This window comes from Protopterus annectens, chromosome 3.part0 (assembly GCF_019279795.1).
Source record: "Protopterus annectens isolate FY-2018-M chromosome 3.part0, PAN1.0, whole genome shotgun sequence".
Lineage (NCBI taxonomy): Eukaryota > Metazoa > Chordata > Ceratodontiformes > Protopteridae > Protopterus > Protopterus annectens.
In genome coordinates this window covers 851,382,021-851,397,732 of record NC_056731.1, presented here as the reverse complement: position 1 = coordinate 851,397,732, position 15,712 = coordinate 851,382,021, and the positions used below count along the sequence as shown (strand labels likewise).

The 15,712-nt window shown below is 38.9% G+C and overlaps 1 protein-coding gene across 1 annotated transcript in view; it reads right to left on the bottom strand.

Moving 5' to 3' along the window:
* PHLPP1 (PH domain and leucine rich repeat protein phosphatase 1) overlaps positions 1–15,712 on the bottom strand; it is a 1,852,281-nt gene that overhangs the window by 1,328,071 nt on the left and 508,498 nt on the right. Inside the window, 1 exon segment of the mRNA XM_044065187.1 lies at positions 533–695. Within this exon segment, the coding sequence (XP_043921122.1) occupies positions 533–695 (163 nt within the window).

Here is a 15,712-nt window from a genome sequence, read left to right as displayed (position 1 = left end):
ATCCTTGATTACAGTGAATGTCACCATACCATTATACACATCATTGATCAGGGCATTTATATACTATAATGTAACAGTTCTGCAGGATAAAATAAGCCACATGACTCTCTAAGAAAATGCAAACTAGTAAAGAAAATAGAAAGGGTAAAAACAAATGTACAAAAGCACTACACTTGCCCTTGGCAACCCAAAGACTATTTACAGGAGCCTGTGCTTAGTATGTAAAGCTACGTCTGAACCAATTCTGTTTGGAAACTTGTGCCCAGAATTTATAATTAGCACAATCAACACAGAATCGAAAAGAAAAAGATCAGGGCACAAACAGTTTTTACAGTCGGATCTACCTAGCAGGCATGTTTCAGAAATAGATTAATGTGCCCCTGGGGAATACCCTACCAATAAAAAGATATGATCGGGAACTCTTTAAAACATCATATTTTGAAAAAATACACAGCTTCTTAAACTGCAGTTCATCAAGCAGAAAAGAGATTACATATCACGAAGCAATCATACTGATTATATATCATCTCACCTTTGCAGGTCACATAAGCTTCTAGATGGCCCTGGCTCCAGCTTTAGGAAGTTCTGTTTGACATTGAGGTGTGTGAGGTCCTGACTATAGAAGAGGTTAGTGGGGAGGTATTCTAAGCTGCTACAGGAGAGATCCACACAGCTGATTCGCTGAGATGCAACCTGTGAAATAATATACATCAGTAATTAATACAGTTTTAGTAACAGCTTTAGATATTTTCCTTAAATCTTGGCCATCCCTTTAATGACAACGCATTTGCAGACTATCAGAATGTACTGCTGTATAAAACACTTACCATAGCATTAGATGTTTGAATTGGATTACTCTTAGCAATATGGCTGACAGATGGGACATATCCTGCCAAGGATATCACATGTTTGGCCAATATACCAAGTTTATGCACTGCACGTTTATCCTGAGACTTACATGTTGGCAAGTAAGGATCTAGAAGCATGAAAATCCTGAGTTTTCATTTCCCTGGTAAATACACACTGGATCAAGAGGAGGACAGACTCTGGTAAAAACAGAGGGGAAAATACTGTTAAATAGGGATTCCACCTCGGCCTAAAGGAGGAGGAGGATGGAGGGAGGACACATGTACTCTGACTGTGATCTTACCATAACAGTAGATGTTCGAATAGATCATCTTTAGATTACTTTTTGCAGCAATGCAGACAGACTGGATGATTCATAAGGCTTTTAAGTACACCAGGAAGGGGTGAAATATACACAACTGGAATCTAGTAACTTTGGAAGGATGTGTCTGGCTAAACCTGCTCTGTCTCTAGAAAACTCATCAATCCTGTAAACCTTTGGTGAATGTGTGAATGGAAGGCCAATTAGCTGCTTTTAAAATAGATCCACAATCAAGCCCTTTGAAAAAGGCACCCGAAGAAGCCATTGGTCTTGTATTACCTTTGAGAGACTTTCAATGGAAACAATAACAAGAAATGGCAAAAGAAATCCATCTGGATATGGGGTACTTAGACACTGACAGACTTTCCTTTTCACCTAAAAGGAAATTAAAAACGGATTAGATTTTATGAAGGTTTTAGTGTTGCCCAAATAAAATCTTAGTTGTCTGTGTACATCTAATTGAAGAATCCTTTCACCTGTCTGAGGGTGAAGAAAAACAAAGGAAGGTGAACTAACTGACTGATTCAGAGAGACATCAGTGACTACCTTAGGCATAAAGGTTTAATTAGTTCTGAGGAATATGCTGTTCCTGTGAAAATAACAGAATACGTGAAACAGACATGAGGGCTTATAATTCAAGAAACTCTTTTTGCCAAGGTCAAAGCTACAGAACTGTTTTTCATGTGCATAACTTTAAAGGTGCAAGAAAAAAGGTCCAAAAGGTAGTAAACACTTTCTTGAGCACATAATTCAGGCTCCAAGGAGGTTGAAAAGATTTTCTTGGGGTGGGGGGGTCCCTTTACATAGAATGCCTTTAAACTCATTCACTGAAGGTTTGTTCAACTCCTGATGACTGAGTTATGGCCTCACATTTCAAACAAATGCACATTTCTCTGGAGCCATAAGGGTCATAAAAGAAATGCAAATGACCTGTTCAGCACAAACAGATCTTTACAGTGGTGGTGTTCATTAGATTGTAGGTCAAACTGATTTAAATATAGCAAACATTAATTTTGTAGTGTTTGATTAAAACCTTAGAATATATCAGTAGCAATTCAAGCTGCACACATACATACTGTCAACAGCATTTTGTCTATCTGTGAACTTTCATATGAAGTCATGCAGTTCTGTCAGTTACTTGATTAAGATATTTAGCAAAATATGAAAATTATGACAATATAAATAAATAGTATATGAATAGCACTATACAGAGTTCAAATATTAGTGAAGGTGTATTGTCCATCACGTAAGCTTTAAGAAGAAAATGTCTTGTATATAGTATAGTTTTGAAATTATTAATGCAAATATGAACTGTCTATATTAGATGCCTAGAGGTGTCAGTAGCATGCAACTGTAGAAACACCTAGAAGGGTCACCAAGTTGTAATGAGAATTACAGCTGTGTAAAATCTAACCATAATGGTAGATGTCCTACTATTCACTGCTGCAGTATTCATAAAAAATGGATTTCCAACCACGTATAGCCCAATGTCCAGCCAGCATTTCAAAGCCTTTAGTATTTACAGGAGCTGTATGTCACATGTATGCTCCCCACACAAGTTGTAGGGCATAAAGGTAATGTACTGATGCACACACTTAAAACTGAAAAGCCCCAGGAGGAACAGAATGCCCCTAGTGACTAGCAGAAACGTGTGCATCCAGAAGTAGAAAGAGAACAATTACTGGCTAAGAGGGCAGGGTGAACAGTATAGAGCACAGAGTGGGGGGCAGGAGAGAGGGAGCGAATACAGCAAAAGTGAAAAGGACATCTACTGTCAAAGGAAGATATTACACAACTGTACTAGGTTTTCATATCTCTGTCACATTATTCATAACAGAAGGGTGAGTACAAATGCTCAAGAGAGAACTTGGGAGTAGGATGGCACTGAACAGCACTCTAGAAACCCATGGGCTCATAGGCATTTACTAAGGCTAAGAACCACAAGGGCTTTAAGCCTAGCCATACATCCCAAATCTCTGACAAGTTCTGATACCCCTGATGAGTGTAAGCAGGGGTTTGGGAGATGAACCATTTACAGGCTGCCTGTGTCCAGTAGACACAGGTTCCAAAACCAGGGATGAATTTCTTGTTCCCCATACAATTGTCCAAGCTGTACTTGAATTGGGTTATGGTGGAACTCGTTCACGTGGATGGGGAGCCTGTTTCATAGATGGGGTAGTTTCTAGGATACATACTTATCTCTCCAGCAGGTCCTATTTACATTACAGGCAAGGTTTAAGTCTTCAGAACGGGTAATTCTGGTGCTGATTGTTGATGCTCGTCACCCCCATAGTGCCTTTTTTAGGCAAGGCTCAAAAGACAAACCCACATCCATAAACAACACAAGAAAAAAAAACTAAGGGTAATGTTGCTCAACGCCAGAAGTCTAAACCTCAAGATGCATGCACTCGAGGCTCTCCTCAGTATGGAGAATATCGATATCTGTGCAGTGACAGAGACCTGATTCAAGGCCTCAGAGAGCAGCCCAGCACTATCAGGTTATACCTCATACCATGCTTTTCGGCCCCAAAACTCGGACCGAACCACAAAAGGAGGGGGGAGTATACATATTCATCAAAGATACCCATACCTCCAGGTTAGTGGCACTACACAAAGCATTGGAGACTATCCATGTACAGTTAACAGTGGGCAAAACTGCCTTTCAGTTTGAAGCCTGCTACAGACAGCTCTCCCAAACTCAGGAACCCCACTTGGCCTTCCTGAGAACACTGGAGAATATGAAGGTCTCTCCAAACACAATAATATTGGGTGACTTCAAGTACCCAAACATCGACTGGGAAAACTACTCAAGCCCCAACACCCTTGCCCAACGGTTCCTAGAATTTATAAACTCAAATGCTATGGAACAACTGGTCACTACTCCCACAAGAGGGGATAACATATTGGACCTGGTCATCACCAACATGGGGACTCTATGTTCCACACCAGAGGTATGTCCCTCATTGATAAGATCAGACCATAAATTAATCTCACTGGACATCCATATCCCATCCCCAACCCCAGCCAAGGAAATCACGGTGAAAATATTCTCAAAAGCAAATTTCACACTTCTCAAAACCGAGGTGGAATCCTTCAAAGCCACCAGGCCAGTGGAAAATACTGCCCAAACAGCAGAATCCTTTACAAATGCATTTTATGGACACCTACAGGAATGCATGGATCGTGCTATCCCAAATAAACCAAGACTCACTCCTCCAAAGGCAGGAGACCAGTCTGGTGGACCCCGGACATAATTAAGCTATACAACAGAAGGAAGAAGCTGCTACATGACAGAGCAAAATCCCAAAAAGGGAAGGCATCTCTGATCAGTACTAGCAAGAAACTACGATCCCTCATAAAATTATCTAAGGCCAGCTTCGAAAGAAAAATTGCACAAGACACTAAAGATAATCACAAGGCCTTTAGTTATGTCAGGAATCTGGGGGGCAACTCCCAGATATGCTTGGAGTTGGTACAAAATGACAAAAAAATACACTGATCCCACAGACATTGCCAACATCTTGGCAGACAGGTTCGGTGCAAACTTTCCCCCCCTTCCCCCCCCCAAAAGACCGAATGTCTATCCCAACAGAATGCAGCCTCCCTGACATCACAAATGCACAGGTGAGAGCTGCCCTCTCCAAAGCAAAAAACACAGCATCAATGGGACCAGATGGTGTCCCGGGCTGCGTCTTACACGAGCTCTAAGAAGAACTAAATCCTCACAAAGTCACTGTTCAATCTAAGCCTTACTACAGGATATGTACCCAAGGAATGGCGTACAGCAACAGTGGTCCTGCTCCACAAAGGTGGTGCCGCAACGGACCCAGGAAACTATCGCCATATAAGCCTGACTAGTCTGGTCTGCAAAGCTATGGAGCATATCAACATGGAACTCAAACAAGGACATTGGTAACCTCCAGACACTGGATCCCACCCAATTCGGCTTTAAGGGCAGATCTTGCCTCTTGAACCTGGTCAACTTCTTTGAAACAGTTACCAAGGCCAGAGATGAAGGGAAGGTAGTCCACACGGCCTACCTGGACCTCGCAAAAGCTTTTGACACAATACCCCACTCGGGCATCATAAATAAGCTCACCAGCTTAAATATCAACCACTATGTCACAAGATGGGTTGCAAACTGGCTCAGGGATAGAACCCACATGGTCAGTATTGCAGGTGCCATGTCAGACTCCAAACCAGTTACAAGTGGCGTCCCACAAGGCTCAGTCCTAGGACCTCTCTTGTTCAGTATATACTTCTCTGAGGTGCAGGCTAATACGGGAGGACTATGGCTGACCAAGTTCGCAGATGACTGCAAGCTGGGCTCCACAATCGATTCTCCGGCTGACACAAGCATCCTCCAAAAAGGGTCTCACAGAGACGGATAACTGCTGCCAGAGCCATGGCCTTAAGCTAAATGCCAAAAAGTGCATAGTCATCCCCTTCAAGAAAAACAAAGTGCCCACAAATTACCACATAGGTGGTAATCCATTAAGTGCGGAAGAAGTAATTAGGGATTTGAGGACCCAAGTAGATAGAAACCTCTCTTTTGACAATCACGTTGCCAGAGTGGTTAGAAAGACCTTCTATATAGCCCACCTTATCACGAAAGGGTTCACATCTAGAACAAGAGAGGTCATTGTGCCCCTCTACTCATCACTCATCAGGCCCATAATTGAATACAATGCCCCATTTGGGATGTACCTTACCCAACACCTGCAGCAATTGGAGAGGCCCCAAAAGTACCTCACCAAGAGGATCAAGGGACTCAAACAGATGCCCTATGCAGTTCGGCTAAAGAAACTCCAGCTCTACTCAGTTGCTTGCCGCCTACTCAGAGGTGATCTATGCCTGACGTATAAAGCCATGTCCAACCCAGAATTAATGGACATGCTCCACCTCAGGAACTCCAAGTCCCTTACAGCTACACGCTCCAGGGACTTGAACCTCAGCACAGAAATAAATAGGACATGCTGGAGGGACAGATTCATATCCCAGAGGCTGCCCTCACTCTGGAACAGAATCCCAGTCCATGTTAGGCAGAGCCCCTCGCTGACCCTCTTCAAGAGAAATCTTGATGAGTGGATGGGAGATCATAAGTTCACCCCTGGGATCTCTTCTGTGTCCCTGTTAGACAGGGGCACAGTAAACTAACCTTAAAAGGGCTATCTTATGTGACCTACTCTACAGAGGCACAGTAAACCGGTCTAAAAGGGTGGCGAAAGCCAAACACACTCTGGCTAGGCTTATAAATGCCCCAGGGCAGATAGCCTAGTACAAACCTATGAACCTATATGCAGGAGGCCCATCAGAGTGGGGTCTGACAATGCCCTGTATATGCCAGACATAGATCTCCTCTCAAAAGCCTGTAGGAGACAGAATACAGGGATAGGGCCTTGAGGTGGTCTGCACAGGACATTTTACTTGCACCCTGTATTCTTTTACCGAGGAACATCTGTTGATGTTCCAGTTTTTGGATGTGCCTGGTTACAAACATACCAAAAGGGGCACTGCACTCAATGATAGGTCTGATGAATGTCGAATACAATGGAACAAATTCCTTGGACTTAGATGCCATATCTTTGTTTATAAGTTGTGCAACAAAGAAGGATTTCTTCACCACTATAGACACATGATGGTCAAAGGCTAGATTACTGTGTGTCCCTAAGTCCCTGACTACTGGATCAACTCTAAGGGGTGTGTTGTCAATATGACAGTTACCAGGGGTGGATGACTTCCCAAAGGATACTATTATGCATTTCTTGACATTTAGTTTTAGTCCATGGCTCTGACACCAGTTTGTCTGTCAGACCCTCCTGGAGAACATCTATGTCAGTGCAGGATTCAATGACAGCTCCTAATTTGCAATCATCTGTAAACATAGTTAGCCAGAGACCACTGACACTGGTCTTGACTTCAGAGAAGTAAATGCCAAAAATGAGTGGTCCAAAGGCCGATCCCGGAGGGACTCCACTTGTGACTGGCCTCTTTGTAGAGGTGGACTCCCCAATTCTAACTTCTTGGGTCCTGTGAGCCAGTATGCTATCCATCTGGTGACATACGGATTTGTACCTAACCTCTTGAGTATATCAGCAATGCCCAAGTTGAGTATCATGTCAAATGCCTTCGCCAGGTTAAGGTAGACAGTGTGAATCATTTTTCCTTAATCCATTACTTTGGTTACCTTCTCAAAGAAGCCCACCAGGTTGAGTAGGCATGACCTGTCCTTGACAAAACCAAACTGGGTTGGGTCCAGTGTCTGGAGGTTTACTATACCATTATTGATCATTTCCATGATTAGTCTTGTGTGTAAAACCATGAAAATAATTGTGAGACTTATGGGTTTGTAGTTTCCAAGGTCTGCAGATGGCCCACCTTTGTGCAGAGGAATGACTGTTGCTGTTCTCCATTCATGAGGCATGAAGCCTGTTTGGAGGCTACAATTAAATAGTAATTCCAGAGTACCTGATAGGTCATGTTTTATGCTACTTAGAAGGCATCCTGGGATATTGCCTGGGCCCACTGATGCAGTGTCACTGGTCTTAGAGAGAGCCTTAAGGACCTGTTCCCTAGTAACAGTAGGGGGAGTTGTATTTGATGGTATTTGCAGAGGAAGGGTTGAGGGGGTAAAGTTGGAGCTGAATTCATCAGCCAGGTGGTATGCTATATCTTTTGGTTCAGAACAGGTGGCTCCATTTACAATGGGGTCTGCACACAATTGTGTATTGCCTTTGAGGTTGCAGACATAGCTAAAGAATGCTTTGTGGTTGTCCCCCAAACTCCCAAACCCATGACTGATGCATCCAGACAGACCTTTTGCAGACAACGTGAAATAAGAAAATAGATGCCTGGGTTTGGTCTTACCAGCATGATCCATCAAAACAGTTCTTTCTTCATGAAAGATAAGAGAGGGAGGGGAAACTGGGAATGACATAGGATGTCATTCTTGTTCCTAGAAACATTTTAGGTACCGACAAATTTTCCTCATATGAAGTCTGACAAATGGAATACTTTGTATTGTAGATGCTATGTATCCCAGGGCTCTCAGAACACCACTTGCAGAGGACAAGGAAAGGCTGGTCAGGGACAGAAAGAAATCTGTTAACATTCTTTTTTGAAAGAAAGACCATCTTTAAGTACGTACTGAGACTGCAACCTAGGAACACTTGGGGAATGAGGGCGAAGAAGATTTGACTTGATGTTCAGACTGAATCCTAGGTTTTGAGAGAGATCAATGACAAACTCTAAAATGAATAAATTTCAGAAGGAGACTATCCTCAATCAGGAAATCATCCAGATAAGGGCAGACATGGATACCCGGGAATCTTGAAAATACTATGACTGGGGCTAGACATTGTGAACTCTCTTGGAGACATGGAAAACCCAAAAGGCAAAGCAGTAAACTGAAAGTGAAATCCAAAGGCACAGCATCTTAAAAACATCCCTTGTTGAGAATAAATAGGAATATGTAGGTAAGCATCCTTTAGGACCAATGGTAGCCAGGAAAGCTTTGGCAAAAATATAGAGGAAAAAGATTTTAGTGTGTTAACATCTTAAGTTCTGGAACCCTTAAAAGGTGGTCAGGGTAGACAACTCAAACTGGCCTCCAAGAACCTTCTTCTGTTCTTGGAACAATGAAAAGTATGGAATAGAATCAATTGCCTTTTTTTCCTTCCAAAATGTTTTTATTCATTTTATAACACAATAACTTAACAGTATAGTAAAAATTGCAAGTACTAAAAAGTACAACAAAAATATAAACAGCAACTCCAAAGCAGTATTAAGCGCTTTCGTCAAATAAATGACTTCATCAGAATACAAATACTGCTACTTACACCAGTTTAAATATAGTGCTTAACCCATCCCATGGAAAATGACATCATTTCCCCTCAATTAATGCAAACAGCTGCTACTCGTATATTAAACAGTATTAATATAGTAAAATACAATAAGTCCCTACAAAGTCCATATAACAATATTAAAACACTAATATTTAACATTATTGTTAAAAGAAAAACATCGATTTTAATTTTAACACTGAAGACAAAGACATCCTATCATTCAAACCAGGGGCATGGTATACATCAAGTCTAATTTGCCATATGAGTTCTAAAAACTCTAGATAATTATTCATTGCCCCCCCCCCCCGGGGTCCTAAATCCACTTGCTCTAAAATAAAAAATAGAAAGGAGCGAGTGGGTTCAATACATAAATGCTTGTATAATGCATTGTTTTCATTTTTGTGTTTAATATCATATAAATGCTGGTATATTCTAGTCTTTAGGGCATTCTTAGTTTTGCCTACATAGTACTTCTCACATAGTTTACAAAAGACTAAGTAAACTACCCCTTTACTATAACAATACACTTTTTTCTTACTAGTAATGTACCCAAATTTTTTTAATTTAATCATTTCCTATCCATAACATAAGGACATTGGGCGCATCTCCCACATTTAAAAGTACCACCCTTTTGTAAATCTGATTTTGTTCCTTCAAAAAGTCCTTTAAAAGAGGTATCAAAAATAAAAGAATTAATGGTAATTTTTTTGCCCTTTTAGCTCGGGTAGCTACTCAAAGTCATGATAATCATAATAACAAACAGGTAGATTTTGGACGTGCACTAACTCTTACTTATACGTCTAATTTTCTTGATATTAAAAATATTATTTTAAAATATTGGAAAATTTTTGATGTTGATTTGGAAGTATTGGGAAAAGTTGGTAATAAACCAGTAGTGGTGTATAAGAAGGAGACCTAACCAAAATGGGGAAATTATTTTGTAATTAACAACCATATGTATTCATTCAGCATCAGGGTGTCTACATTTAATCTTTCTTGTACATTACTGCTAGTCTATGTGAAAAAAACATCTATGTAAAAATTTCCATGTATGTACATGCCAGAACAAGAAGATGTAAATTGCTCCACCAACTGTAAATAAAGTTTTTTTTTTTTTTTTATCTTTTTCTGAGAATACTTGTCTATTAACTTCACTTGAATAATTCCAAAAAGAAACCTCTGTTTTGCTAAAATCATTTCTGAGAATTTTATAAATAACATATGTATGAAGTATTCCTGGGTGAGCTATTAATAACTGCTGAGATAAAATCCAAGATTTTTAAGCTTATTGCATGCCTCTACTGAGGTTACGAGCTTAGTATGTACAAATCCTTACAAGTTTGGATGTCCAGCCAATTGCAATTTTGCAAACTATATCTGCTGATCAAGTAGTCTTCAGAACTTATTTTATTAGCTGAGAGAACTTGATTCCAATATAATTGGTCACCCTTCTTAAATTCTAACATTTTCTGAGTATCAAAATGTATCAAACATTCATTTGTGTAAGCAAAAGGAAACAATTAATAAATTCTTAATTGACTAAACAGAAACTTTTTAAACAACAGCAACATATGGTTTATAACAGGTGTGAGAACAAGTTTTGACCTTTCACTTTGAATGTATATTTTTAAAATCCATATTTTATTTATTTTTTTTTATTTATTATTTGTTGACCGGGAAAGTCCGACTAGGTTCCACAGATCCTGTTTTCAGCGGAGGCCCAGGGAGATATGCTCCAGAAGCATGTCTTTAGAATGTGGGAGGAAACCGGAGTACCCGGAGGAAACCCACGCGAACGCAGGGAGAACATGCAAACTCCACACAGAAGGCACCCCAGCTGAGAATCGAACCGGAGAACCTCTTGCTGTGAGGTGACAGCGTTAACCACTGCACCGCCCACTCACCATACTCACTGCACCATATAAAGATGTTTGTATGTATTTGAGTATATGGTTCGAGCAACGTCCTATTAGTATTAAGTAAGGTTTCATGTACTGATTTCCAATATGATGTACAAGTGTTATTCCAAAGCAAAACTATATTAATAAATGCAGAGTTCAACTAAAAATCAATATTTGGAAACCCTATACCTCCTTCCTCCCAGCTTGTGGTGTGCCAGAGCAGAGAAATTTTTGTTTTATTGGGATACCAAAGAAGTTAAGCAACACATTATTAATTTTCTGTTTAATTTTGACAGATGGGGGAATTATTAGAGCTTGGCCAATGAATAATATTTTAGGTAACAGCATAATTTTGGTTAAAATTAGCCTGTCTTCAAATGTGAAGAAGAATCTGTTCCAACTGACTATTAAACTAGTAATTGAGTTTATAAGTTGTTGGTAATTAGACGAGTGTGATTTTGTTTATAATTAGATTCAATAATGATACCTACCTATTTAATATGTGTACCCTCCGGTTTAAGTCTCCTTTTGATGTAAGCTTCATAGTAACATTTTTATTCACTAGAAGTGCCCGAATTTTGTTGTGATTGAATTTTAGACCAGAGATGTTTGCAAAGAAGTTTAGATTATGTAATAGTTGACCGACTGAATTTTCAATATCATTAGAAGTTATTAGTAGGTAATCAGCACACAGATGTATCATGGGGAATAATTTATCTGACACTTTATATCCTTTAACACCGCCATTTCTAACATAATTTGCAAGAAGCTCAATAGCCAGGGCAAAGAGTAATGGGGAGTGGGGGCAGCCCTGTTTAGTACCGATTAATATTTCAAATGGGCTAGATAAACAAGATCCAATCTTTACATAGGTTATGGACTTTTCATATAGTTTTTTAATTAATCCTATAAAGTTTGAGGAGAAATTGGATTTTTGAAGATCTTTAAAACAGATATGGCTAACTTAGGGAGTCAAAAGATTTATCTATATCAATGCTCAAGATAGAAAGCTCATTTTTCTTGTTTGCCAAGTCTATTAAAGACAGTAATCTAATTACATTGTCTTGTACCCTTCTGTTTTTGATAAACCTGGTTTGGTCTTCATGAATTAATATTGAAAGAATATTATTTAATCTGTCTGTTAAGATAAACATGAATATCTTGTAGTCAATGTTAAGCAGAGATATGTAAAGGTTGGGCTCTTTATTTGGTTTTAAGATGGGAGAGATGACAGAATATTTCCATGAGGGAGCGATGCTTGCTGCAGTTTTAACTTCTTGGAATGCACCGAGTAAGATTTTCAAGATGTTATCAGGTAAGAGTTTGTAAAATTCCAGAATGAGACCATCCAGCCCTGGTGCCTTTTTTGTCTTAAGATTTTGTATTTGTTTCTTTAATTCTTTAAATGAAAAGGGTTTATCTATGTTTTTAATATTGTGTTTGGATAGCTTCTCTTGAATATTATTAGCAAGAAAGTTGTCTATGCTTTTGTCACTTGCAGATGAGTTATTAATATTCTTGTAATTTTTTAAAATATAGTAAGATTTATTTTAGATGTGTAACTGACAGTTTAATTATTTCTAGTGTATTTTTCTTTTATATGACTTTTCTCATTTAAATATTTAGAGCTAATCCCAATCCCATGCATACTCTTGGGATTAATAGTGTAGGACTGTAATCTGTTTTTTCCAGATTTATTGATATTTTATGCTGCATGACATCCTGATATTCCTTGTTCAGATTACATATGTCAGCTAATGTAGATTTGTCATTAGATGCAAGTTTTAGTTCAAATTCTTTTTGTATGTGTACCAGTTTTTTTATACCACTCTCCTTTTATTTATATACCAACTTTTGACTTCGTGTAAGACTACCGTTAAAGTGTCCCATTGGATAAGATCTGAAACCTCTCTATTATTGACGTCTAGGTAAAACTTTATTTCATCCAGAAACCATTCTTTAAATCCTTGTACTGTTACTAGATAAGCAGGTAGTCTTTGGTAGAAGTTTAAGGGGTCAGTATTAACTGTTACACTGAAGGTGATAGCATTGTGGTCAGGCAATGTAATGCTGACATCATGCCCCATCAGTTTTGGCCAGTAAAGAACTGGTTACAAAGACTTTGTCTATGTTGGTCTGTGTGACACATCTGTAGGAATAGTGAGAATACTTCAGGGAGGATAATATTTTTATATCATCAGTGTCAATTAGGTTTCTGTCTTATGTAGTTCCAGTGCTTGGCAACAGGGGACATCTTGAAGGGCTTAGAGCTTGTGATATCCAGTGGGGGACAAGATACAATTAAAATCACCCAACACCTTTAGACTTTAATGTTATGGTGTCTAAACATTTTTCACAGTTTTAGTCCCAATATGCAGTACCCAGTAGGTGTTTGCAAAAGTGTACATCTTTTTATCTAGTTTTAGTATGACTAAAGCAAGCATACCATCATTGCTTGAGTATGAGTCAACTATTTCTGGAATTCTCATTGATTTTTCTGTGTAAAATTAGAACATCTCTTCTTTTGTGGTTGTAGTTTGAACTTAGCAAAATCTTATAATCCTTAAAGGTTAATTTGTTTAGCTCTTCTGTTACCAAGTTTGATTCCCGAATGAATGCAAAATCTGCTTTATGTAGCATTAAGTATTTGTTGACACTACTCCTTTTCATGGGGTCGTTCAATCCACTGACACTAATAGATAAAATGTTATGTCATTTGATGGAGACTGCTATTACAAGTAAAACTGAAAAGTGCTTTCGTTGATTCATTATGACAAACGCACTTTTTAAAACTGTTATGGGCAATATAAAAACTCTAAATTTGAAAATAAAACAATATATTTTAATTTTCTGCATGGATATACTATATCCAGGCTTACTATAGTAGCGTTGTCGACTCACAGCAAGACATTGTCCGTTCGATTCTCAGCTAAAGCATCTTCTGTGGGGAGACACGCGTGAAGGGCCGTACCTTCGTTGAAGGTTGTGCGTCAGGGCTGGTAACTCGGCACGTAATAATCTTTACCCAATCATTAGCGGACCGGAGTTCCGCTGTGGCGACCCCTAACCGGGAAAAAGCTAAAAGATGCAACAACAAGTATAGCTCTCATAGAAGCCACAAACTAACCCTCTCAGGACATCTAGTGGGAATTCCTAGCTCCTGCAGGTTAACAGCAAGCTGAAGGGAAACTGCATGCATATTAATATACTATGTATGCATGAACTAGGAACAGGAGGCTGTATACAATTTCTTAAAATTCTTTTTATCTAAACAGACTAAGAAATTGATTAATCTTAATTGTTTGTTGCTATGAGTAAATACAGGACTGTAATGTCATTAAAGCAGACAAGAAAAAGGATGCATTTAAAACTGTCACTGTCAGAAACATATTTGTAATTTTTATTTAAATATAAATGTAATTCAGACTAAATAAACCACTAGTTACAGTAAAACATATGCTTATAAGACTTTTTAAATAAAAAAAAAATTGCTACATAAATGAAAACAGTTCAATCATTCTTGCATCTGACTGGCTGTTAAGAGTTCAGGGAAGAGAAACAGGTTCAAAGGTCAGGCCGACTTCTTAGAAGACAGCACAGATTGTTTCTCATGAGTCTGCATGCTAACTGAAGCCTTTAGAGCTTGAGCTTCTCACAAAAGTTGTCAAAATTCCATCAAAAAGTAAGGAGGCGAAAATAAAGCTTTTAAGCATAACTCGTAAAATGATAAATATTTAAAATAAAAGCTCCAAATTACCAACCATACACAGCTATAAGATATATTCGCTAAATGGAGCACACTGCAGTAGTTCAGCTGAGTAGTAAATGTATATATAATAATAAAATGTCACCACTTTCCTTTTAATTAGTTAACAGTATGCATTTCTCTCTTCTGCAGTGATTTAATACTATAACACTAGTCCTAAAAACAGAAAGGGAAGGCACATACATGAAGAAATAAGTATAGGATATAAAATAAATATATATAAATATATGAAATAAGTGATTTTATACCATTTCCCTAGTGCTATGCCATGTACATAGGAGAGATAAAAGTATAAAACAGCAGTTTGCAGTTGGATAAGATTTTGATTTACTTGAATGTTGAGTAATATATATAATCTATAACGATAGCATTGTTGCGGGAAAGATAATAGGAGAGAAAAAAAAGTTACATTACCTTCTGAACATTATTTAGAAGGGAGAAAAAGTACAGTTTTGTACCTACCATAAATGTAGATGTCCGATAGGTATGCATCTGCAGTCATCACATATGGGTTGTCCTGCCTCAGGCAGCCCTTCGGTCGGCCGGATTCCAAAGTCTGGGTCCGGCGTCGGCTGATGTCACCATCTCCCCGATGTCAGAGCGCCTGGGGTATAAAAGGGTCAGCCGACGCCATCTTCCTCAGTGTTTCTTGCCCCAGATGCCAGGTGCCCTCAAAGGAAGGCTAAATTTGGAGAAATGCAATAAATTCCAAACATGCACAGAAATATATATGCATATAAATATATATATATATTTATATATAAAACAAATACACCATAATAGATAACCCCAGCTAGCTATGAGAGGGGAAAGTACCCAATAAATACCCAAGAGGGGAAGGAGGGAGGGTAAACCTGACTGCAGATGCATACCTATCGGACATCTACATTTATGGTAGGTACAAAACTGTACTATGTCCTTCAAGGATGCATCTGCAGTCATCACATATGGGTAGAATACCATAGCCATGCTGGGGGTGGAGGATCTATGTAAAGGATGGTTTAGCTAAAAAGCCCTGCAGGACTGCCGTAGC